At 41.3% G+C, this 23,877-nt stretch overlaps 2 protein-coding genes across 2 annotated transcripts; one reads left to right on the top strand and one right to left on the bottom strand.

The window, feature by feature from the left end:
* Positions 1-6,585: 6,585 nt before the first annotated feature.
* On the top strand, positions 6,586-15,778 carry fsd1 (fibronectin type III and SPRY domain containing 1). Its single transcript, XM_072389809.1, has 13 exons — positions 6,586-6,778; positions 7,467-7,562; positions 7,668-7,799; positions 9,003-9,104; positions 9,384-9,406; positions 9,838-9,959; positions 12,019-12,228; positions 12,310-12,408; positions 12,487-12,634; positions 12,744-12,826; positions 13,604-13,855; positions 14,008-14,096; positions 14,179-15,778. The coding sequence occupies exons 1-13, from the start codon at positions 6,764-6,766 to the stop codon at positions 14,287-14,289; spliced, it is 1,482 nt and encodes a 493-aa protein (XP_072245910.1). The 5' UTR covers positions 6,586-6,763; the 3' UTR covers positions 14,290-15,778.
* Positions 15,581-22,532, bottom strand: LOC140312128 (signal-transducing adaptor protein 1-like). The gene is made up of 13 exons (XM_072389810.1): positions 22,375-22,532; positions 21,044-21,115; positions 20,831-20,950; positions 20,674-20,730; positions 20,355-20,506; positions 19,803-19,934; positions 19,369-19,438; positions 18,608-18,710; positions 18,408-18,494; positions 17,139-17,210; positions 16,930-16,980; positions 16,709-16,840; positions 15,581-16,566 (listed from the first exon to the last, which is right to left on the bottom strand). The coding sequence occupies exons 1-13, from the start codon at positions 22,459-22,461 to the stop codon at positions 16,502-16,504; spliced, it is 1,200 nt and encodes a 399-aa protein (XP_072245911.1). The 5' UTR covers positions 22,462-22,532; the 3' UTR covers positions 15,581-16,501.
* Between the last annotated feature and the right edge of the window lie 1,345 nt (positions 22,533-23,877).

Raw genomic sequence — 23,877 nt, 5'->3', positions numbered from 1 at the left:
GAAGACAAAAAACAGGGGGAGTACATGGATGAGAGGTGAACTTTACGTGTTAGACTTAGTTTACCAATCTGTGTTCTGTCTAGGAGAAATTGAGGAGTCAAATATGATACGTATGAATATTTGAATGGACAAATATTTGTAAGATCAGCCTTTTTATGATGTAACATCAACAAAAAATCCATCTGAATGAAAATGAATAAAGTTTTAAGTTACTTTCAAATAAGTCTGTCCTTCAAAGGATATTCACTTTTGCTCTATCTTTCTGTTTTTTTTTTAATTGATAGTTATGGAAATGGGCTTGTGAATGAAAATTTAATTGTTAATGTCAAATAAATACAATACACTGTAATGTGTAATTCTCAGATAGCTCGCGATAAAATACCTGAATTTATTACATTCATTGACCTGCAATTTTCCTGATTTATATCTTCTTCATTCTGTTTACAGTTGAGGGAATTGTTTACTTTCATTACACTCAAAACGTGTCGCTTAGTGTAGCTGTAATGTAAAGCTCATGTATGGGTAACTTATTGAGAAACATAATGATTAATTATAGTAAAGGAGATAATATGTATCAGCTCAGTAAAATAATCATAATGGAGTATGTTTTCATTTGCAAACATCCATTACAAATTATGCCTTTCAGGAATCACATTCTCTCATATTTACTGGTAACAAGAAATGTGAAAAAAAAAATAGTGAATGATAAATCGTAATAAATATGACAAAAATATGTCAAATCTCGTTCTTCTGATTTGATTAAGCTTTAACATCTCATTCTACTTCCTGTCCTGATGAGACCTCTGCAAAGAGTCCTCAGTGAGTAAAATCCTTTCACCTGTGTCCCACAAAATTAATTAATTCTTCATCAAGTGCATCAAAGCCGCCAAAGTTAAGGTCAAGTTACTGTTAAAATGGTAACTGAGTCACTGTGATTCTTTTGAAAATTTTGGGTTTCAATTTGTTAGTTATCCTCCATCACTATTTTAGAAATAACAGAAAACAGACTCAACGCAAACTCGCTTTTTGTCTTGCTTTCTTCAGATTTTTCACAGTATGTCCACTTTTCACTTTAAAATGCTCCAGAACTCACTGCAGCAAATTGATCTGAATTAGAAATCACCCTGCCCTGCTGTAAATATGATATTATAACACAAACATAGAAACCGTTCTGCCGTGACAACCATTTTCTGTATGTAGAATCGTGAGGGCTGCGTCCTATTTCTGCCTCTAGTGTCTCCCCTGTGACCGTCTGCTTTAGTCACACCACACAAAGTTCTGCCTTTTGTGTCACGCGTTGTTCCTGTTTTGTCTCACACATGACAGAGGGACTCTTTTACCTCTACCTACATCATCTCCCTTATGTCCTCTATGGTTTAAATCTGGGTGAGAAACAATGGCTAATTGACAAAACCTGCAAGCCAAATTTGACATAATCGTGACGAATTGCATCAGAATCTGAATAACTTATCAGTTATCCTGACTGCGACAGGACAACAGCTGTCAAGCGGGCCTTTATTTAAGCAATGAAAATCTGGCCAGTTGGTTAGGCCTCTGACAGTTCTCCTGGAAACAAGGAAATGTAGTCTTAACTTTACAGATAAAATATGTGCATCTGCACTTAAACAAGACTTGTCTCACGCTGTGCTGTGAAACCACACAAACCACCTGCTTACTCAGTTTGCCTCCACCGGCCACGACTTGGGCAGATTCCGGCTATCATAAATGCAGAGCTATTTTCTGAGAGCTCTGTCTCTCAGAAACAGTGTCATAACCTCATGTCTTCCTCCAAATGCAAATCCTTGCAATGAAATGAATCAGCTTGTAACTAGTGTCGATCTGTACTGACTTTGATCTAGTGAAGTTTTTTGTGACATTTTTGGCCTCTTTTTCTTGTGGCTTCTTTATTTTTCCGAGTTGCTTTCATCTCGTGGCTTCTGCTGCCTGAACAAAACTAATCTACAAATCTGTCAAGTGGTGTAATAAGATGATTATCAAAACCTTTCAACTCAAAGAGAAAATGGGGTACCTCTGTCGCTGCTTCCTCTTCTATTCTGCACCACACATATCACCAGCAGGCTGATCAGGATGAGAGAAGACACCCCCACCACGACCCATAACCACCAGTCAACAAGCAGGCGGTTGTTATAGCTGTGTGTAGTCGCTGGAAGAGGAAAACTTTCCGTTAAAATGTCAGCACGTTTTGGCAGTTTATTAACAACGTTAGACCACATGAAGCACCATGGATATGGTGAATTAGTGCTAACAATTCTAAAAAGATTGAGCTAAAGCTAGAAAGATGCAAATTAAGTGTTGCAAATATGTTGTCACTTTAAACTTTAATTAAGTGACGAGGTCAGACATGTCAGTCAGACTGATTCTTGTGTGGTTGTTCACACCTCTGTTATAAAAATGTCGGACCCATCACCCAGAGGTCGTATCACCTCTGTTACCATTTAAAATCGCCCTGCACTGGAAGGTTCCACACAGCTCAGACTCTGCTGGGTCTTGAAAATGTGTTACTGTTCATGAGGTGTGAAAATACATTCACACACACACACACACACACACACACACACACACCTGCACACACTCACACACATACATGCACACACACCTTGTTTACTCGTCACTAGTGACAGATACGTTGTGCTTCCCACTAAGCTCTTCGCTGTAACAAAATGACACAAAAAGCAGGCATTTAGTCAGAATTGCAAGCAAGAATGTTGAGAGCATTAATGAATCACTGAATGAAGCTCTGCTTCAGCACAGCAGGCTTTACGGCACAGTTTGGTGTTTCTAAGCAGCAAAGCATATGATAAATAGTTTATCACACTCTAATGTGGCTGTAAGCAGGTATCAGTGGAAGCTAATGCATATGAAAATAATATAATTGTAAACTACACCAGTATTTTTAAAAAGATATGTTGTTCATTACATGTTATTGATAGATGGCAAGAATGTCAGATTTGCATACAACTACGTTAGTATCACCGCTCATAAATACAATAAATTGAAAGTAAAGTTGTACTTAGCTTTGGCTTTCACAAGTAATACTTACAATTTACTATTATTTCTTTTCTGTCACTCATATTCGTCTGCAGCAGGGGAATTTCTGATTTGACCTTACAATAGTACCATCCGCTGTTTGTTTCATTGATATCTGACAGTTTCAATATTTCATTATGACATCGTTCCTTCACGTCCTGCTTTGGCTGCTCAGTGGAGTTACTTGGAGATTTGTTAACCATTGTATTACACATAATTTCTGTTTGGTTCGATCCAGAACGGATGAAATACCACAACACTCGATATCTGATACTGTTATCTGTGCTCAAAGAGCACTTGAAAGTCAGAGAGGAGCCAGGACTAAGTTCCAGTTTTGTCAGAGTTGATGAAGTTTTACTGTTTCCCAGTTCCACGGTAGTCTGACTTGACGTCACCACAGCTGCTCCAGCCACTGTAGATATTGAGGAAAGTAAGTGTTAAACTTGAACTAACTTAACTTAAACTATTAACTCTGGACTTTTTCATCAGCAACTAAGACGACAAACAGCGCACGTTGAGTTTCCATCTGTTCATTCATCGCACCCATTTAAAAGTGTCAATAGTTTTTTTTTCTTTCCCCCAGCGTAAAGTCTGTCTTGATCTGTTGAATATGAAGTCTTACCTGTGAGTAACACCAGCGTCGCGTGTTTCAGCCACATTTTCATCTTCTCATATAAGAGACAGTCGTCCTCTGAGTCTCATCCTGTCTCAGCTGTGTGTCTAGCTGCATATGAGACAGCGCTAGAAACAAACCTGTGTGTGAGAATGTGTGTGTGCGTGTGGGTGTGTGGGTGGGTGGGCGGTTTGGGAGGGAAAAGTAGTTTTCTGCTACAGTTGTGTGATAATAACTTGCTTTTATTGGGGGGAAATGTCTGCATTGGAGGCTCAAACAAACTGTGAAGATGGAAAATGTGTAAGTCTTCTGAGAAACAAAAAGAATAAACGACACACACAGAGAGAGATTATTTCCCAAACTCTAACACACAGTTGTTCCGTGTGCATTCAGTCAACAGATATCAAAGCAGCCTGCTTATTTCTAAATGTGTACATCCTGCATACTTCTGTGGCTCAGTGGCAAACAAAGCATGCCTCAGATAGATGAACATGAGTGTGCTGGTTTGCTGAATGCCAATTGAATAAAAAAAAAACAAGGACATGCAGTTATATGAGGGGTTAGTGAAACCCCTGTGGGTTTTTGGTGCAAGGGTGCTAAAACGCATTTCACCATGTCCCCACAACGTTTCAGTTGAAAAGGAACAATTGGCTTCCTGTGACAAGACGAAATTTTGTATGATGTGCTGATGAACATCTAAAACAAGAAAATACACAAATATAGCAGGAGAGATGAGCTTATACCGTTAGATGCACTTACAGTATATTTTGAGTCAGGAAAGCTGTAAAAACACAAGAACCTCAGACATTTTACAGTTTGGCTTTGGAAAGCTTAAATGCCATGTTGCACTGATTTATGATGATAAACTCATCTTTAATTTGTGTGTAGACAAAAGCTGTCGCATGACAACAGGTGTCTTTATACTGTCAGTTCATGACAGTGAGGGGGAAAGGCCACAAGAAGAAACGTCTAAAGGTTGCAGGGGGTGTATAACTTCGGAAACCTCAACCTTATGATCTTTTCTTGCAAAGAGACTGAAAGTAGGTCCCATCTAAATGCAAGCAGAGCAATAATCTTCAAAATGTTCGTTTAGAAGTATTGCAGTTGTTTGAACTTATTTTAAGTGGGCATGGGAATTATTTATCTGTTGTGTGACATGAGCTAAACAGAAAACACAGAAAGCTCTCTCCGTCACATTGTTGGCATAACTACAGGGATGTCTGCAGAAACTGATCTTATCACAATCAAAAGCTCGTACTGTGTTTCAATGATTTCTGCTGAACCTTATTTGGAGACAATTACCGTACATCCTCATCTGAAGAGCTTGTTTATTTTGATCTGACAGGAAAACTTTTTCTTAATTTGTCAAGCATCTATAAATAATACAATCTATAATCTATAAATATTACAAAACTTCTAGACTTCTGGACTGCCTGGAAAACATTGTAGGTATAAAGGCTGGCACTGTTTCTTGCATTTGTGAAACACAATTATGTTTTCATCACTATAAGCTCTTGTTTATTTTGTGAGGTACAAGTTGTTCCATTTGATAGCTTCAAAAGGAAATACACCTGGTCACATTTTCCCCCCTACTAACAATCTAAACAATCAAAAATATGTTTCATAAACACAGCAGATATTAACTGAAATCAGAGTTTTTTTGTGGCAGCTCAGACAGAGTGAAGGACACCACATGTCATATCAACCTGCGTGGGCAGCTTCCAAGGCGAAAAAAAGAAAGAAAGAACGCAACCTTCGGCACATAAGTTCAAGATTAGATTTAGCTAAAGAACATGAAAAAAAGCCTGATGCATATCTGAACACATGTTTTAGTCAGATGAGATGAAGATTTTTTTGTTTGTTTTCTTTTGTTCTTTTGATCTTTTGTTTTTTTTACAGCTCAGATGAGGTCCACCATGTTTGGCTTGAAACTGGCCAGGTCTACCACAATAAATACATAGCAATGACAGTGTTTTCACAGAAGCAGTAGTGTGATGATATGGGACTATAAGAGAGCAAAGGGTCTTGGGTTGATGGCATTTACAGATGAACCTAATGACCACGAATACAACAAAATACTGGCTGACAGAATGATTTTCAAGTCTCTGGACGTTGAGCAAAGGAGAAGTATTCCAGCACAATATCTGTCCAGAACACACTGCAAAAATAATGTGAGAGTTTTCAAAGAAATTAAAAACCATGACCCAGCTAAGTATGTTGCCTGACTTGAATCCAACAGAACAAGTTTGAGATGTTTTAAAGAGAAAAGCAACACAACACCTCCTGAGGAAAAAAAGTGACTTGAAAAGTGTTTGAAGCACAGCAGAACTTCTCTCAGAGATGTATGCAACACTGGTATCCTCCATGTTTTACGAGGACTGAGTCTATCATCAAATAAATGTGGAGATTGAAGGAAAGAGATAGAAAGAAATGGAATAGAAAAACTGAAAGGTCTAGAGATGTTTGTTAAATTAAGTTTCTACTTTGGCATCAGTAGTAAGTGTTACTTTTGAGACTTGTATTAATCATTAAACATTTGAGTTAAATTAGTTGACAGATGAAAAAAAAAGCCAAAGTCAAGAGTTTTTGTATATTGTCCAGGTCGATCTTTGGCAACTTTCTAACCCTTTCACTTGTACCCTGACACCATATGTAGTTGAGTTTTTATTACTTCATTAAATTACACCAGACCACAGTCAAAGGAACATTACAGCGACAGAACCTACTTTTTTAAATTATTATCCATGTTGTAACATTTAAACATATGACAAGATCATAAATATATGTGTATGAAAAACAAACTTTTATGACCCTCGATGTAAAGACCGAAAAATGTAAATCTCTCTTTTCTCCGACTGTACCCGAAGGCAGCGTAATTTACCCACGCGACAGGAACATCACTACCCATGGTCCTCTTTTGACGCATGCGCGCCAGGCACTACGGCCCAAAGGCGTTGGTGGTTGGTGTCCGTCCGAAGATGCGTTACACTCCGGCAGCATCAGTACCAGCTCCGCCGTGCTAATAAACCACAACCCGGGGACGGAGGGGAAATACCGGCCGTGTTTGCAGCTCTCGCAGCACCGGTGCATCTGGACGGCAGGATGGGAGACCAGAAGGTGAGCCGGAGCCGGAGGAACAGGTGTCTCTGAATGGTGGGGGAGCCGTTTCAGGGCGTTGTGTACAAAGGACGGAGGGCGAGAGGCTGCGAAATTACCGAGTTTGTGGATGCGGCACGGACTCGTGTTTCGCAGTCGTATAATTTATTTAGAACTGTGATTCGCCGGTTGAACACGAGGTTTATCGACAATTTATTGCTGTAACAGTCACGGACGGTGGGCCTTGGCGGAGCTCCTCTCGCACCAACAAACATTACACAGTCCTTTTTAATGAATGGGCTCTTTCACTTGGGGTGAGGCTCCGGAGTGCAGCGGGAGTGGTAACGTATCAGAGGTCTGATTAGTATAACAATGTGTGCCCGGTCCTTTGAAGTCGGCTGTGTAATGACTGTGTAGATGCATTATTACATTATTGATGCGCATCCTTCTACCACTGAAGTGTCCCCCGCCCTCTCTCTCTCTGATCCCACATGAATGTTGCAGCGTGTTAAAATTGGACCTCAAAGCCTAAACCTTTGTGTGTCCACTCCAGCTAAGCACTGATTAGCACTTCAACCACGGAAGAGGCACTTCAGTGTGCTGATAGTGATTGGTTAGAGGGGAAACCTGCAGCCCTCCATGAAGCAGCTCACACTGCACACAGTTTGCTTTTTCAGTGTGAATGCATCAGATTTTGTCTTCTCTTCAGGAGTCTCTGCGTAAGATCACTCACACGCTGGCCGTGAAGAATGAGGAGATCTCAAACTTCATCTGCACTCTCAAACAGAGCCTTGAGAACTTGGAGGTACAAAGGCACACCATTGGCTGACATTTAATCCACACCTCAGGCAGTCTGGCCATGTTCCTCCTTCACTGTGCTCAGTTTTTTTTGTTGTTGCTGTGACTCCAGGGGAACTCCAACCGGGTGCAGGAAGATCTGGAGTCCGAGTTCACGTCCCTCCATGCTGTCCTGAGCGAGATGAAGGAAAACATGGTGACGCGCATCAAGCAGGAGAGAGCCAGCCGCACATATGAGCTGCAGGTGAGATTTTTATTCTTTTTTAATATCACAACAGTTATTTCAGAAACATATTCGAATGCAAGTATTTAAAGACTTTTCTCTTGGGGTGTGTTTTGAAGTAAGAACCGTAGCACCCTGAGTTTTTCTCTCTGAAATCGAGGCCCGGCAGGGGAACGGTCATCAGCAGTGAGCTGTAATAAAATCAGCCAAGAGAAATGTAATTATGCCTGAGATGCAAACAAATCACTGCTCTTTGGTCTTTGTGTCCGTTCGAACCAATTTACAATGTTTGAATATGCAGAAAAGGCGCATAAACATAGGAAAAGTAAAAGAGGTCTGAGCATAACAGGAAGAGAGAACCTGTGCGTCAAACTGACCACACTTGACGTAGACATTAAGAGAAGTTACACAGTTAACATCTATCGTTCTTTTCAAACAGTTTTATGATATTCTCACACCTTTAGTGACAAGTGGAAGATCCACCGTCCATCTTTGCTCCTCATCCCCTCACAGATGCTGCATGATCACAATCACCTGTTTGAAAAAAACAGTATTTACTTAATTGTTTGATTTACCTTATTACTAGCCCTAAATTGCCCTCATCCCCTTTTTTTTTTTTTTTTTAGGGGTTTCAGGCTTGAGATAAAATTGACGACCAAAATAGGAAAATGTATTGGGATGCTGTTTGTCTCCAGGCAATTAATTCGCAATTTCAATGACCATCTATTGACATTAACAGCATGGATTTTAGTTGCGAAGCCAAATTCCACCACACAACTGAGGGCGCATTTTGGTTTTAAGCCAAAAAAGAAGCCAGATAACTTCTTCGGTCATATTTGCAAGAAAAAAGGGGAAATCAAAGGTGCAAATACCACCAGCCTGATATCCAGCTGAGGCCATCGTGTTGTGACAGATAAGTTTGAAATGTCATTTTCAGTAACTTCGTCATCTTATGTGGTTCAATAGTTCAAATGAAATCTTTACAGTAATAATCAAAAGCAGCTGCTGTTTAAAATTTCGTCTCAAGTCAGAGTGTCAATAAATCAAAAATGAATGAATGAATAGATAAAAACACTGAGGTCTCTGCAGCCTCAGGACGGAGCCATGACTCTCAAATGATGCCATGACTTCTGCCGCGAACACAGCAGCCCAATTATTCTCCTGACAAACTTGTGAGAGTTTGCACGCGTGCTCTGTTTGACTGAGAGTCGGTGTTCTTCTCAGAGTCAGCTGAGCGCCTGCTCCAAAGCCCTGGAGAGTTCGGAGGAGGTGCTGGAGCTGGCCAACCAGACGCTCTGCTCCGCGGAGACGGACGGTTTCACTCAGGTGACTGACACACGCTCCTCACCCACACTGCTGTCATGCTGCTGTAATGCTGCTGCACTGTACCTCCAACTCACTGTTCATATCCACATTTTTTATAGGGAATTTCAGTGTCCATGTACACAATGTATTCTGCCCTCCTTGTGTTTTCACACTCGCAGTTGTTTTAACACAGCCATCTGCAGCTTTTTGTGTTACATGACTACATGATGGACTCAGTTTTCTCTTCGCTCCGTATCTCTTCTCTCCTTTTCCTTTTCCCTCTCTGCCTCTCCTCTCCAGGCGGCCAAAGACATTAAGGATAGGTATAGTACTCAGCCATCAATTGCTTTCCTCTTGTTATTCTCTCCTGTACCCAGCGAGCCATCTCATAATGTAGCATTGCATGCATTCCGATATGTAGCCACTGCACCCATGTCTTAGACAAGAAGCCCTCTGGAAAACCTTCCTCTTGTTAGGCCTTTTGTTTCTGTGTTTCCCACTGTCTCCTCGAGTCTGTACCATCCTGTGTCAGCCCCTCCCTGGATGAATGCTGCTCCCTCTCTAGCTCTGCTTTCTAAGTGGCGATCAGGGTGATGAGTTCAGTGGTAGCGAGAGAATCTAGTTAGTGGCCTTTTATTAGTAATTAGCACTAGAATCATTTGTTTTTCCTCCTCTGGCTCAGTTGAGTAATACGCTGCTCTTGTTTCCACCCCATGTGTTTGTGTGGTTTTTCTGTGTGTTTCACTGTCCGCAGCGTGACAATGGCTCCGGCCTTTCGACTCTCCCTGAAGGCGAAAGCTGGTGACAACATGAGTCACCTGATGGTGGATTTCAGCCAAGAGAGGGAGATGCTGCAAGGCCTCAAGTTTCTCCCAGGTCTGCCTCCCTTTTGTTACAAAGAGATGCGCGTGCAAACAAAAGAGTTGCAGATTTGCATCAGTGCTGTCATTTTCAATGCTTCGTTACACCTCAACTGAATTGCATTTCAAAGGGGAGGTTTTGCTCCTCTACATTCATAAAGTTCCTTATCCACACTCAGGTGGATAGGATGGACGAGACAAGATGAAGGGATGTATTTTGTGTTTTGCGTCTATGGGCAGATTTCTTGCTTACAAACTAATGAATGCACTTGCATCTTAATTAATGCGCGTATATTTCCATCATTAATGCATTCTTGTCCGTTTCATTTCGTAATAAAATAACTTGACCGCAAAGCACAGAGTTTCAGTACAGACGTGTAGAAAATGCAAGGTTTTTGGTGTTGGTTGCGTGGTTCCAGCCTTGTTGGCAACATCTGCAGCTTGCTGGTAGCGTTAGCTTCACCAGGCTCAATGATGAGGCTATTCTCCCACCTGCCACATTAAGCAGAAGTTACACCGACTGTAAACATAGTGTGCAAGACACAAGTGACGGTTAGCTTCGTCTGAGACAGTAAATTCATTATTAGAGATGCTGAGAAAACCCCAGATCCTGACAACTTTCCTGACAGCAAAAGGTTGGACGTCTCCAAGTAACTGTATGGCATAGACATTAGTGTGGTAACAAGAAACTAAGCCACAAAACATGGGGTCAGAGTTTGTGCTGCCTCCCATGATGAGTCCCTTTAGGACCAAGGGGACTGTGGAATCCTGTTACTGTCCTCGATCCATAGTCTTCCTCTGTGATGCCCTCAGAATTATCGAACATATTTTCCATCAGTCTTTTTTGGCTGTTGGTTTTTATGAAGGGAAAAGTTCCACCCTGAAGTCCACAGAATTTTTGTCACGTGACAAACTTAAGGATTCCTGTTTAAAACCAAACTGGGATATATTGATTATTGAATATTGTAGATTTCCTTGTCTGAACTCAACCATACTGTGGCTGAAAAATGGAAATGAAATGTACAGACAATCTGAAAATAATGAGCTGACACTGACCTTTGGTGAAATGCTGAGACTTCAGCACACTTCAGTTTCACCGAAGTCCAAAAGGCTCTCTACTTCCTCTAATGGATTTATGAAAGCTGTAGTTTGACTTCTTTTACCCGTCTGCAAACGGGCACTCCTATACAAAAGTTTACGAGAGCCGTGACAATATTCTTAGCCTCTTTTCAATGCCTTGCAGTTAGTTTCAGTCACTTTTAGAAGTGCCTTTTTCATGCTTCTGATGAGCTTTACGCTCTTTTATTAGAAATAGGTTTTCTTCACCTGTTTAAGCAGAAGTTATCCTCAATAATTGGCCTTTTTATAAGTTGAGTTTTATCCCTGCAACACATTTAAAAACTCAACATTTCCACATGTCCAGATGTAACAATAAAGTTAATCTAAAGCTCCTTTAAAAGTGAAACAATGTGTTGGTGATAACAGTGATGAAGAGAATGGGCCCGTGTTTCTCATCAGTCTGAAAGTCTAATCACGTGTGTTGATGTGGACTTCCTGCAGATTGTTCCACTTAACCAGACTGTTATGTATTGAGTCAAAGAACTATCTGTGATGTAAAAGGGGGTCGCACACAGTAAGGAAACCACAGCGTACTCGCTCCACAGCTGTGTGACCTCTTTTAATCTCTTTGCTGCGCTCATGTTCTTTCTCAGCCGAAGCGTTAGTACTGCAGGGCTCGCTGTGATTGGAGGCTGCAGTTTGCAGGTCAGATAAAATCAGCACACGCTCACTGTTCAACACCGAACAGCACATGGACTCTGGTATCAGCTTTTCACTGATGTTGGTGGAGACAAAGACGGAGCTGATACGGAGTGAACGTGAATTACAGCAAGTTTTAACTTGTTTGGCGCAATACTGCCCCCAAGTGGCCCAAAACAGTAACTGTAGCTGTACATAAAATTTAACAGACAGCCTATTTAATAATAATAATTAAAAAAACCCATTTCTGTTGTACAGTAAGACTGAAAGGGAAGAGGAAGTTGATACCTCTTGTTTGAAATTGCCTCCTCCCTCAGTTCCTGCCACTCCAGAGATCCAGGTGTCCGAGTGCCAGGTGTGTGACAACACAGTGACTGTTGTTTGGACCTTACCAGAGCCTGACACTAAGATAGATCACTACATCCTGGAGCATCGGCGCACAAATCACGAGGGTCCACCACGCATAAGAGAGGACTACCCCTGGATGGTGATGGAGGGGATACGAGAGACGGAGCACACGATCACAGGTAGGGGTTGGTGGGGGAATTGCTGCAAGGTTTTCTGTGGTTGATCTCTGTGCAAATCGAGTCACAACTTTTAATTGTCAGGGCTGCGCTTCGACACGCGGTACATGACGTTCAGAGTGAAAGCGTGCAATAAGGCCGTGGCAGGAGAGTTCTCCGAGCCCGTCACTCTAGAAACCCACGGTAAGTGAACTGCCAACAAACTGTCTTCAGGGAGCTGTCGTGGTACTTAGAGTAAGTGACAATATTTTCAATTTCTAGCCTTCACATTCAAACTGGACGCTGGTTCGGCCCACCAGAACCTGAAAGTGGAGGACCTGAGTGTTGAGTGGGACAGCTGCGGTGGAAAGGTGCAGGACATCCGCAAAGAGAAGAACCGAACCAGCTCCCCGATGCACTCCCCGGCCAGGTTTGTGTGAGAGTAAACTGCTGCGGTCATGCATTTAATGTCATTATGAACTAATGTTAGCAATGAGAATCACTCAGGGTCTCTGCCTACCTGTCCCATGTGTAACCAGGTCAGCCCTGATGTCTCCCAAGAGAGCTCCCACAGCCCGGCCTGGCAGAGACAGGTTTACAGCTGAGTCCTACACAGTGCTGGGTAACAAAACGCACAGTTATCAAATAACAACAAGCGGCACAAGCATATTCGCACATTCAGACCAAGAGGCAGCTTCTGGGGCTGAAAAGTCATGCCAATGTGAAGGTGGCAAAAACTGCAGTTCCACTAATGGCCACGTGAGGCTCTGAAAGAGAGCGAGATTCTGTAGACGCCCCTCATCTAAATACCAGACTTCATGGTAGAAATGCACATATTTACAGCCTTTTTCCACTTTTATCACAAGTTCATAAGTCCCTCAAAGGTATCCATTTTGAAGGGCACTGCTTCTGAGTAAGTCTTGAGTCACCTGTCATTTCTTTTTTACAGGGATTTATTGAATCATGTGCAAACATGAACTGAAACGCAGTATACCGTTTCTGAGTAGGCTTCGGTCAACAGTAGATGAAGCAACTGAGGGGACACATTTTTCCCTGTTTTCCCATGTTAATCACTTTCAGATACACATGCCTTTTAGACCTGACACTTCTTTTGTTCACCACTTGTCCATTTTCCTCAAAATCCATCTATCTATCTGTCTAAACCAACAACAAAACAAATTCTGTCGAAATGATTCACCATGATTGCATAATTAAAAACTCCATTCATTATTGTAGTCACATGGTTTTCTGGGAAGCTCCCTGCACAAGGAATCTTTACGAAACAAGTTTCTAGGTCAGACTGTCTTGCATAAAACGTTATGTAACCACAACATTTACTCTTCACAGATGTGGCGCACTGCAGAATGAGGTATTAATCTTGGCTCATGTCTCATCACAGCTGACACTATGATCGACGCGGGGCAGCAGTACTGGGAAGTTCGGTTTGATAAGGAGAGCAAGGCCTTCGCTGTGGGCGTGGCTCTGCGGAGCCTCGGCCGGTTCGACCAGCTCGGTAAAAGCAGCGCTTCCTGGTGCATCCATCTGAACAACTGGCTGCAGCAGAGCCTCACTGCAAAACACAACAACAAGGCTCGAACCCTCGACTGTCCGATCCCAAACAGTATAGGAGTCTATGTCAACTATGATGAAGGTGAAATAAGAAAAAGATTTTGTTAGTCAAAAGCAAACTTTGGGCAGTTCAAATGGAAACATAGAATGTCTCTCTTCTTTACATTTGTTTTATGTTAAAAGACATTTTTTCCCATGGTACACAATGTGATTTGCTGTGTTTATTCTCTCCAGGTACATTGTCTTTTTTCAATGCCAAAACCAAGCAGCTGATGCACACTTTCAAAACAAAGTTCCAGCAGCCAGTTGTCCCAGCTTTCATGGTGAGAAAAGTTTCTGTTATGAGACAGAAGACTCTTTTATTCTGTGAGATCTTAAGCGGATGTGGATGTGTCCCTCCTGCAGGTGTGGAACGGAAGTTTCTCAGTAGTGACGGGCCTGCAGGTTCCCAGTGTGGTGCAGAGCGGCCAGAGGAAGAACAGCGGCACCAGCAGCTCCAACGCCAGCCTCACCTAGGTCCACCCACTCATCCAGCTGGACACCTACCGGCTCTGCCCAGCCTCAGTGACCGCCGCAGATCATACTCTCTGCACCGACTGCGTTGGACGCCATATCATGGAAGAGTTGCATCACTTGAGTGTGACAGTTTCTGTGTTGCATGACAGCAAAAATTGATTTTGAGAAAACGTGGGTCATCTCTCAGTGACAGAATTCTCCAGATGTCTTAACTCTGGCTGTTGTAACTGCTTGGGACGCGTTAGGTTTCATCTTACTGGTTCTCCTCTTGCTGCACATTCATTCAGCACTGCTGCTAGAGCAATGATTTAGCGCTGGCCGCTGCTCCCTCTCCGCCACCAAAACTGTCAGCTGTCCTGTCTTCTCCATCCCTGTGCCTTCCTCCTCATTTCCAGTCTGATAGGCCAAATCGGGGGATCTGCTTCTGCACGCTTATGTTTCACAGCAAGAAACAACCTCCTTGTTTCAGTTTAAAACTACGTATTGTGTCAGTGTCAGTATAGGTTGGCTGAGTAAGCCGCTGCCCATCAATCAATCAGTGTAACCCAGATAGTATCCTGCTTGTAGACGTAGCGATTGAACAGAAAGCAGCTCACCACCGAGCACAGTTCATTCAGCTCTTCTTTAACTACAACTAATGGATTATTAAATGAATATTTGATTTTTTTGCCATGGTATGCAAGCTAATCAGTATTTAGTGCATTTCACTTTGTAGTCAGAACCCACACTTTGTGTGTAAGAAACTGGGTCATTCAGCCTCCCGCTGAAGGTTTGTTAGTTTTAACTTTGAGCCACTGTTGACTGTGGAGGTCTGACAGACTCTACACAGAGAGTCTGAGGGAGTTTCCCTCATTTGAAGCCTTTGTTGTGAAGTTGTAGATCGTTCAGGACTTTTTGGGAATGACTCTTCTGTATACTCTGTACTCCAGACTGCTACCGAATGCTTCTTTGTGTCTGTATGCAATGACACTGTGTTACTTGCAGCAAAGGGATCTTGCTATGAACAGTCAACTGCCTGTAGTCCAAATATATATTAATTAGATAGCCAGTAGTTCCAGCTAACAAACTGTTTAAGAGTAAGCCAATTTTGGGACACACCTGAATGAGAAAGTGAAGTGATGCACTCTGGAAACATATATTCTGAAGTCCGTATTTGTGCACCGCCCAGCTTCTGAGTAGCACCCATGTTAAACGTCTCACATGGTGACAGTCTTGCTCTGCCACATCCTTCCCTCTGTGTGCATCTCCTGAGTAACTGTAGCCTGCAATGCTTTAAAAAGAGCGGTCCAGCTGAGGGTTATGTTCACTTTATCTCACATGCTGACAAAATGTCACAATTTATTGTAAATAGTTTCATTTTTCCACTATAATGTTTTAGTCATTGAGGTAATAAAGGAGTGTGAGCATTTTGTTCTTGGATTCCTGTGTCGGCAAGGAACAAAACTGAGATGGTGTGAGAAGTAAAAGCTTTTTTTTTTTCTTTTTTCTTGTTTAAAAAACAAAAACAAAAGGTGTGAAACAAAGTAGACCAGCTACAGAACTTCATAAAACCGATTCATTTCTTCTTTTTTTCTCAAATTGTTGCACAGCACATACTAATAGTTGCTTGGCCACACCTGATTTGATGTGATAAAAGAATTTGACTTCACTTAAGAAATATGTACAATACATTCACAAAGAGGACGTAAAATACATTAAGTCCAACTGTGATTTGTTTCCTGTCACTTTAACGGTAATACAATGTGAAGCATATAAATGATTCATGCCTGTAAGGCTGTACAAATATAGCTTTTCAAGCTATGTGAAATAGTTAAGTTCTAGAACAGCTGAATCTAGAAATGAGAGTGAAAAACAACACTGATAATGAACATTTGATACCGTCTAAGGAAGATGTATCGCAGTCAATGGCAAATGTGCAAAAAGTACAAGAGGAAAGTGAGGATAATGTGACATGCATCCATCTTCACAGTCAGTTAATTTACAAATGAATGTCCAGGAGAGGCAAATCGATAAGATGTTAATCTTCAGAGAGGCTTCACAGCAGACAGCTAATCGAGGAGGAGGAGGAGGAGGGGAAGTGGAGCCGTGATGCCAGGGAAGAAGAAAACTGCTCCTGTGCTGGGCTCGTCCTGTAAGGACAGACCGGGTGGTCGGCGCTGTTCTGCCTTCAAGTCCAATTTGTGGTGATGGCGATGACTTTTTAGAGGAGGAGTCAATCACAGAGCGTTGCCTTCTGTTTAAACCGAAGTTTCAGCTCTGATATTGCTGACTTAGGAACTAGAACAAAATCAGAGGATGAACTTTAATATTGTAGCAAGTAATCGAAATAACAAATGAGAAGAAAATACAAGCTGAGACTGCAAATGCAACTGGATGAACACCTTTCTAAAGAGGGTAAAAGGCCCACATGGGCACTTACTCTGTTTTTCAAAGTCTTTATTAGCTGTAATCTTAGGATTTGCATTGGAGGGGGCTGATGAAGCAGGGGCCAATTTGCGAGGAGCGGGGACTGGAGGCGTCACTATTTTTGTAGTTGCCCTCTGTGCTGGTTCTATAAAGACAAACAACATGCAGATTTAAAAGCATGAGCAGCGATTTAAGCCACGCTGCTGGTAAAAGAGAGCAGGCAGAAGGACTTACCTGGCTGTGGAGCAGCATCGGAATCGTCTGACTCATCTTCTTCCTTCTTCACTGTTTAAACACAGTTAGTCAGCGTCAGTAATGGAAAAAATGCACACACACCTGTTTGTTTGTGAGACTGCGTAAGAAGTCCTAAAAGTGACGATGGATTGATAGACTGATAGATAGGTGATAGATAGACTGATAGGTGGTGGTAGAATTATACTCACGCTTGGCATTCCAAGATAGATCCTCCTCGACTGGTGCGTGATCTGGTTCAGGATACGCTATTCTAGGAGAAACTGAACAACAAAGCACGGGAACAATGATTATCAATAGGCTGACGGAAGGTAAACCCTTAGCTTTCTCAGTCTGCTGAGAAGTCAACATATAACAGTTACGTGCTGGTTTTCAAAAACGTGTTCAGTCTGATCTGGAACATCAAGTTTTTTTTTACACAGTGTTGGCACAAGGAAAGGCTTGATAGATGATGGTTTGTGGACTCCAGGCTGAAATAATATCTCTAAATGGAGTTGTTAGAGTGATTAAGCATTTCTTGGTCCCCGGGAACTAAATGCCTCCCTCCGATTCTCCTGCATGACATTAAGATGCGCTGTCTAAGGCAAAATGTCACAACAACCAAAATAAACAATAACTCTGAAAAATGAATACATTCACGAATACAATGTAAAAATGGAAGAATGTCCAGAAAGGTAAAAAAAGGTCATTTCTAAATCCACGCATTGATAGAGGGAAAAAGACAAAGATAAGTAATTAATCAAAATTAATAAAACATGTTAGTCATTGCCTCTTTTCATGCTTACGTGTTGTTGTTTTTTTTATGTATTATTATGTCATTTTGATGCATTAAATTTCTCTAGAATCATTTATGTGCTTCGACTTTTTTGCAGAAAATTTGCCGATTCCTCAACATTTCCTCTGAATCATCAAATTTCAGTGTGGCCAATATTTTGCTTTACGACCTACAAAACTGAATGCTGAAGCCAATGCGTGCGATGATAACAGCCTACACCAACCCCTGTTGAACACGTAGCTTCGGCACGTTGACATTAGTTTCTGGCTTCAAAGTCCAACGCAAAACAAAACGGGTGGAAAGCTGCTTGACAAAAGCTCTAAAACGAGCAAACCACGAGCGAAAGGGTGTGTAACTCAAAGCTATCTTGCCATCAGAAAAAAATGTACTGATAACAGAGCAAGTGGAAAACATTTGCACGTGCGCTTTTGTTTCTTTTGAAGAATTTTTCTAATATTTCTTCAATTTATTACGCATAGTTTGTTCGCTGCTAAAGAGGCTTATGTTATAATAAAATCAAGCATCAATCATTTTCCTTTATCTAGCTGCGGCATGGAATCATTCCAGGATTGACACACATGATTGTAGAGGCGGAGTTTCCAAGTCGCTGGTATCAAAGACACGGAGCAAACAGTGTAAAAGTTTAGTTTCTGGGTGTGTTTGATAGTATCAAAGGACACGCTACCTGGTTTGCGTGGCACAGTTGGCCGGGCCGACTCTGGTAAAGCCTGCTGCGTCTTCTCGCCATTTTCTTTGTCAGATGGAATAAAAGCTGCCAAAGTCAAAAACCTTGCATTAGTCATGTGCACCTTTTGGAATATGTATTAATAACTACACAAGTACGAACACAGCTCTACATGAAAGTGAATAAGTTGCTGCACATACAGATGTTCATCTCATACTGTTGCTCGATGATGAGAGGGATCAAACTTTCATTTGTGCTTTTCGTCATGTAGATGATGACATCATCCAGCGTGGGACAGAGGACCTGCACAGACAAACAAATTAATCCATGACCACTGAGCAATCAAAGAAGAAGGGAATAAAACGGGCGTTTGTTGTGGCTGACATTTATGAATCTACAAAGATAAGACTTGACTCACAACCACAGTAACCACAATCTTTTGAAATTCCTGCAACAACAATTTCTGTTAGAAATCCAGTTTGATTAGTGTTGCCTGCCAGATGCACAGAGGAAATCTAGCTACACTTTGCCAGGGCAAACACACACAGACACATTTAATACAAAATAAAAGCCGATTTCATCCGCCAATCACAGGTGACATATTTCAGGTCATAAGACGTTTTTACTGCCCCTTCACTGTTTACTGATAACCAGTTTTTTTCTTTTGCAGGTCACATGCTGTAGTTACTCTGGAGCTCACTCCTACCTCACATAAAGCCATAAACGGCTTTATTCAGGTCATCATCGCCAAGATGCGCACAGATTAAGTTCTATTCAGCAGATTTCATCAAGCAATAAAAAGGCAATGTAAATATCCACGTACAATAAAAGATTTCACTACAGTTGCTCACACTTTTCCTCCAGCTGCATGCCTAAGCGATTCATCTGATACACATTCAGTATGTACAGTGCAAACAAATCAAGCCTAGAGTTTGACCTATTTTTTTTAGGAGCTACTCACAGGATTTTCCACTTCGATGATGAATCCCCCCTCGTGTGCACGAGTCACACGGTAGTGTTTGATTATCGCTCTGAAAGAGGCACAAATAAACTGTTAAACTGGGTAAAATGAACATGAATAAATTGTCCGACTGATGGTGGATGAAAATCAGGGCTATTTCAACACTGACCAATAGAAGCAAGGATTTTGATTGATTGTGAATGATTAGTGTGAAGAGACTGTTTAAAGGAGAATATCATACATAAGACATAGAGGACACGTTGGTTGCAGCCTTGGTCAGAGTTGAAATGGGTAACTCTGATTCTCTGTGCATTTGGACACATGGAATAGTAAGTATCCCAGTGAGTATCCCTTTGTGTGGAGCATGTAGTTAGAAGTCTTCATTTGAGGAGGATGACAGAAATATGATACGCTTTGGATCTGTGTGTACGTACCCATCGAAGTCCTGCTTTGTGGTGACAGCGAAGGAGCTTCCGTCACTTCCGGGCCTCAGCAGCAGGTTTCCTCTCTTGGCTTCTCTCTCAAGCAGCAGCTCTGCCTCCACACGGGACACACGGTGGTAACATCTGCATCGAAACAAAATGGGGACACCAAAGGAAACACCTCCATCACTCATCAATAACTTAGTTCTGCATGTTTCTCAGCAAAACAAAGAAGAAGTACAGTATTTTAGTGTTGGAAAAGAGAACGTTCAAGGTAGAGAAGAACGAGGAGTCTTTTAGGGGAAGGTGGAATCTTGTTTTGGCAGTGATCTGAAAACAAGCTTACAGCATCAGCCAATGCCTTCTCCTCATCTCCGCCTAATGAAATTCATGCCATTTTTTTGCAAAAAGTAAGTTCTGGTGTCATTAAGTATTCTTTTCTTAAGATTATATGAAAAGTGCTACATGAGTCCAACATGCTTAGAAAAAACCCCAAAAAACATGTTCAGCTCTGTGGTGGGCACATAAAAGTTATCAGTTTTACATTGAGTCATTGATACTTACGCAGGCATGTCTTCTTGGGGGATGATGTATGGGTTGCCGTCGGTGACAGTGGATACAGCGCTGCTCCTCGTCCTGTCTTTCTCTCTTTGGACCGCTTCTCTCAGCGTTTGGATCTGACCTGGCAGCAGGTTGAGGAAGGACGGTACCGACAGCTGCAGGAAGACACAGTTTCACTTTTAAAGAGTCTGTGCAAAAGACACGGCCTTGATCTACACGTCAACTCAGTCTTTAAATTTGCAGCATCTTTAAGCCAAGCAGACAAGTTCTAATAGTGCTTCTTTTTTTCTGTGAAGTGAGACTAATATCAGAGAGCACGGACCTCAGCCACAGAATGGATGTAGCCCTTCCATAGCTCACGTGTTTCTGCGTTCGGGGCCTGCAGAGACAACAGAGGAGAGAAAAGGGGTTAAAAAGGGAATGATTTATAAAATAGGGGAATAATCTCTTTTTTAGGACCAGATATTCTACAAACTCACCGAAAGTGTAATGTTTCCATCCTTCATCAGGAGGTTAAATTTGGCAGCATCCAAGTTACGGTCTGGCCTCCTGTCATCTGTTACTGAGATAAAGTCGCTGAGTTCCAGCTTATCAACGTACTGAAGAAACAAACACACACGTAGGAGTCACAACTTAAAAATAAACAACCAGATATGTGCACTGTATTAACACGTAGGTCTGCGATGACTCACGTCAGTGTCTCTCATATCATTGAAGAAAAATATCGTGTTTCCACACAGGCATGTCCACAGTTTTCGAGGCGTCTGCACAAACACACACAGGGGACAGGATGAAAGAGATATTACACACGAATTTAGAAAAACACACAAAAAAGGTCTCCAATTTTCTATTGTAAAAAGGAGACAATGAGACAGAAGAAATAAATAGATCAATTATGCGCGTTAGATAATAAAGGAAGTAAGTAGGGCCCCTACGCTCTGAGACATGCTGGGATTAGACTGGATGAGTGAAATGACAGAAACCAATGTGTGGTTTCAAGAACATTTAGTTGACCATAAGAGTGTGAGATGAGACTTTTAACACAAGGCTGCGAACATTGTGTGTTTCTCGTCAAAGGCACAGCCAACTAGTGACTGAACTCCAAAACAGTTTGTATAAAATAAAAGGACTGGATTGTTAGGCTATTTACAGATGAAGAAAAATGAGTCTGGAATAAATCCCAGATGAAACTGAACTCTTTCATTGGACACTGGGTCAAACCTAAAGCGTTTTTTGTTACAATCCCACCTTCAGCTTTATGCGCTTGCATAAGAGTTTGTACAGCCTGTTATCAGCGAGGAGGACTCGACCAAAATAACCATAGATGTATTTTCTGTAAAGCCTGCTGTGCTGGTTTGAGAATTTACCCAGACGCCAGTTATTTGCTTTCTCAAATCTTTACGAAACAAAGAGCAGAGAAGCCACCCAACCAGTTGGAGAGACAGAGCAGTGAGTGCTGCAGAGTAACTCAAGTCAAAGCCCACAAGCACAATTCTAAACACAGACGCAGTTAAACGATAGAAATATTTATTGCCCATTTCAGTGAGTCTGCACAATGTAATGAAGGGCGATGTCTTTTAAAACAACAACAACAACTTAGACAGGCGTGTTCAGAGTGTTCTTGACATCTTCTGTCAGACCATGTTTGCTCCTCGCTCCAAAAGCACAGACACACAGCAAAACTATTTCAGAAACTGGTCATCGATCGATTGTTAATCAGTTTGTTAATCAGTTAAATTAGTTTCTACTGTTTTGACTATCTGTGATGCAATGCTCTGAAGCTTTTAGTTCCAGCCTCTCAGTAAAACTTCCCCTGATGTATTGTCTTATAAATTTTCTCGTAAATATCCTCAAGCTTTGGACCAAGGAAAAATAACGTAATTAGTTAATAAAAACGTAAGCTATTTTAATAAGAATTAATGCAGAGTGCATTCCCTATGTACAATACCCAAAATCAAATCCACAGTTAAATATCTAGGGATTTGTTCCATCTGCTTTACAAATTAGGATATAAATGTCCTACCTTGTCTTTGAAGGACTTCTTCTCCAGGTAACCCTCATAGTAACTATCTGGAAGCTGGTTCCTCGTTCGTCTCGCTCGCTTTGCCATCGCAATGTGATTACGATAAATCAGAATTTTTAATCCAGGTTCAACTACAACCAGTTTCTATGTTCTCCACTACAAGTGCGCGGGTGAACTCACTGCTCCAGCTCCTCTCACCTAAAAGTAAAGAAGCAACCTGTTTTCCGTCACAGTGACGCGGCGGCGTCCTCGGTGCTAATTGGTCAACATGCTGAGGGAGGTGAGCGCTTTAAAAATAGCCACAGGTGAGACTGCTTCTGACTCAGGCGAGCTCTTTTTCAAGGAAAGACACAACCCCGAGATTTCCATAACTGCAGAAACCGGTACAAGACAAGCCTCTCTGATATTTAGGTAAATTTTTCTGAGGTAGGATGCCTGATGAAAGTTTTCATAAGCTCACATACTTTCCATTTATCAACAAGTTGTGTCTTAGTTCAACTGGGCTAATAAATCAAACAACTTTAGGGTTATGTTGTGGTCTGAGAGTAGAGTTATTATCTAGAGTCTCAGATATTTGAAGGAGAGTGTCATTTTTAAGTGATTCTTGTTAGTTTGAGGGGGACCTTTAACTGCTTTCCACAGCTGGAATCTCATCTGGATACGTGTCTGTGGGGTTATTGTTTTGATTGAACGCATAGTTAGTCTACCCCCGTCTACTGCAAGCTAAAACTAATGTGGCCTAGTCCTGTACATAAAGATGGTGATGTTCACTACTTTCAAGCGATGGAAGAAGCGTGCATATCTTTTTTTATATACTGTAAGTGAAAGTAGGCTATACCACAACTGACTCTGGTAAGGAAGTGTCCGGCGCTGCTCATTTTACACGTAAATGTATGGAAGTGTTAACAAGAAAAATAAAGTAATAAAGGTAAAATTAGACCTACTTATGCGTTTTCTTTTTTTTTCTTTTTCTTTTTTACTGCTGTAACAAACCCAGTGTATGAAGTACGTAGGGAATAGCACCTTATGACTTATAATCGATTAAAATGTACCAAAAAGTAGAGTTGGAATGCTCATTTGATATATAAAAAAAAGGACAATAAGCTGTTATGACAACTGTTTTAGATCCAGTGATGTATATATATATATATATATAATAGTATATTATTGAATTTGGATAATTTGGATTTCTATAACTGATTTTGGTAATTTCGAGGTAATTTAGTAGGAGAAAACACGGCGTGTGATTGGGACACTTTCAGCTTTGAAGCAGTTTTATGAATTCTGACAAACAAAACAATTATTTGAGAAGATGATAAATCCAAAAAAATTATCATTATTCAGACTGATATGAAATAACTGGGCTCCATTCAGTCCCATTAAAACATTAGATACCACATTTGCATCAGTGCTTTACAAATAAAGATGTAATGATATGATAAATCAAATAAGAATCACAGGGGTCTGCTCTTTCACAATTCTTGATATTGCCTGTGTATAGAT

This window comes from Leuresthes tenuis, unplaced genomic scaffold (genome assembly GCF_036924035.1).
Source record: "Leuresthes tenuis unplaced genomic scaffold, fLeuTen1.0.hap1 SCAF_7, whole genome shotgun sequence".
Classification (NCBI taxonomy): Eukaryota; Metazoa; Chordata; class Actinopteri; order Atheriniformes; family Atherinopsidae; genus Leuresthes; species Leuresthes tenuis.
The sequence above is the reverse complement of the archived record's forward strand: the minus strand, read 5'-3'. Positions and strand labels throughout refer to the sequence as shown.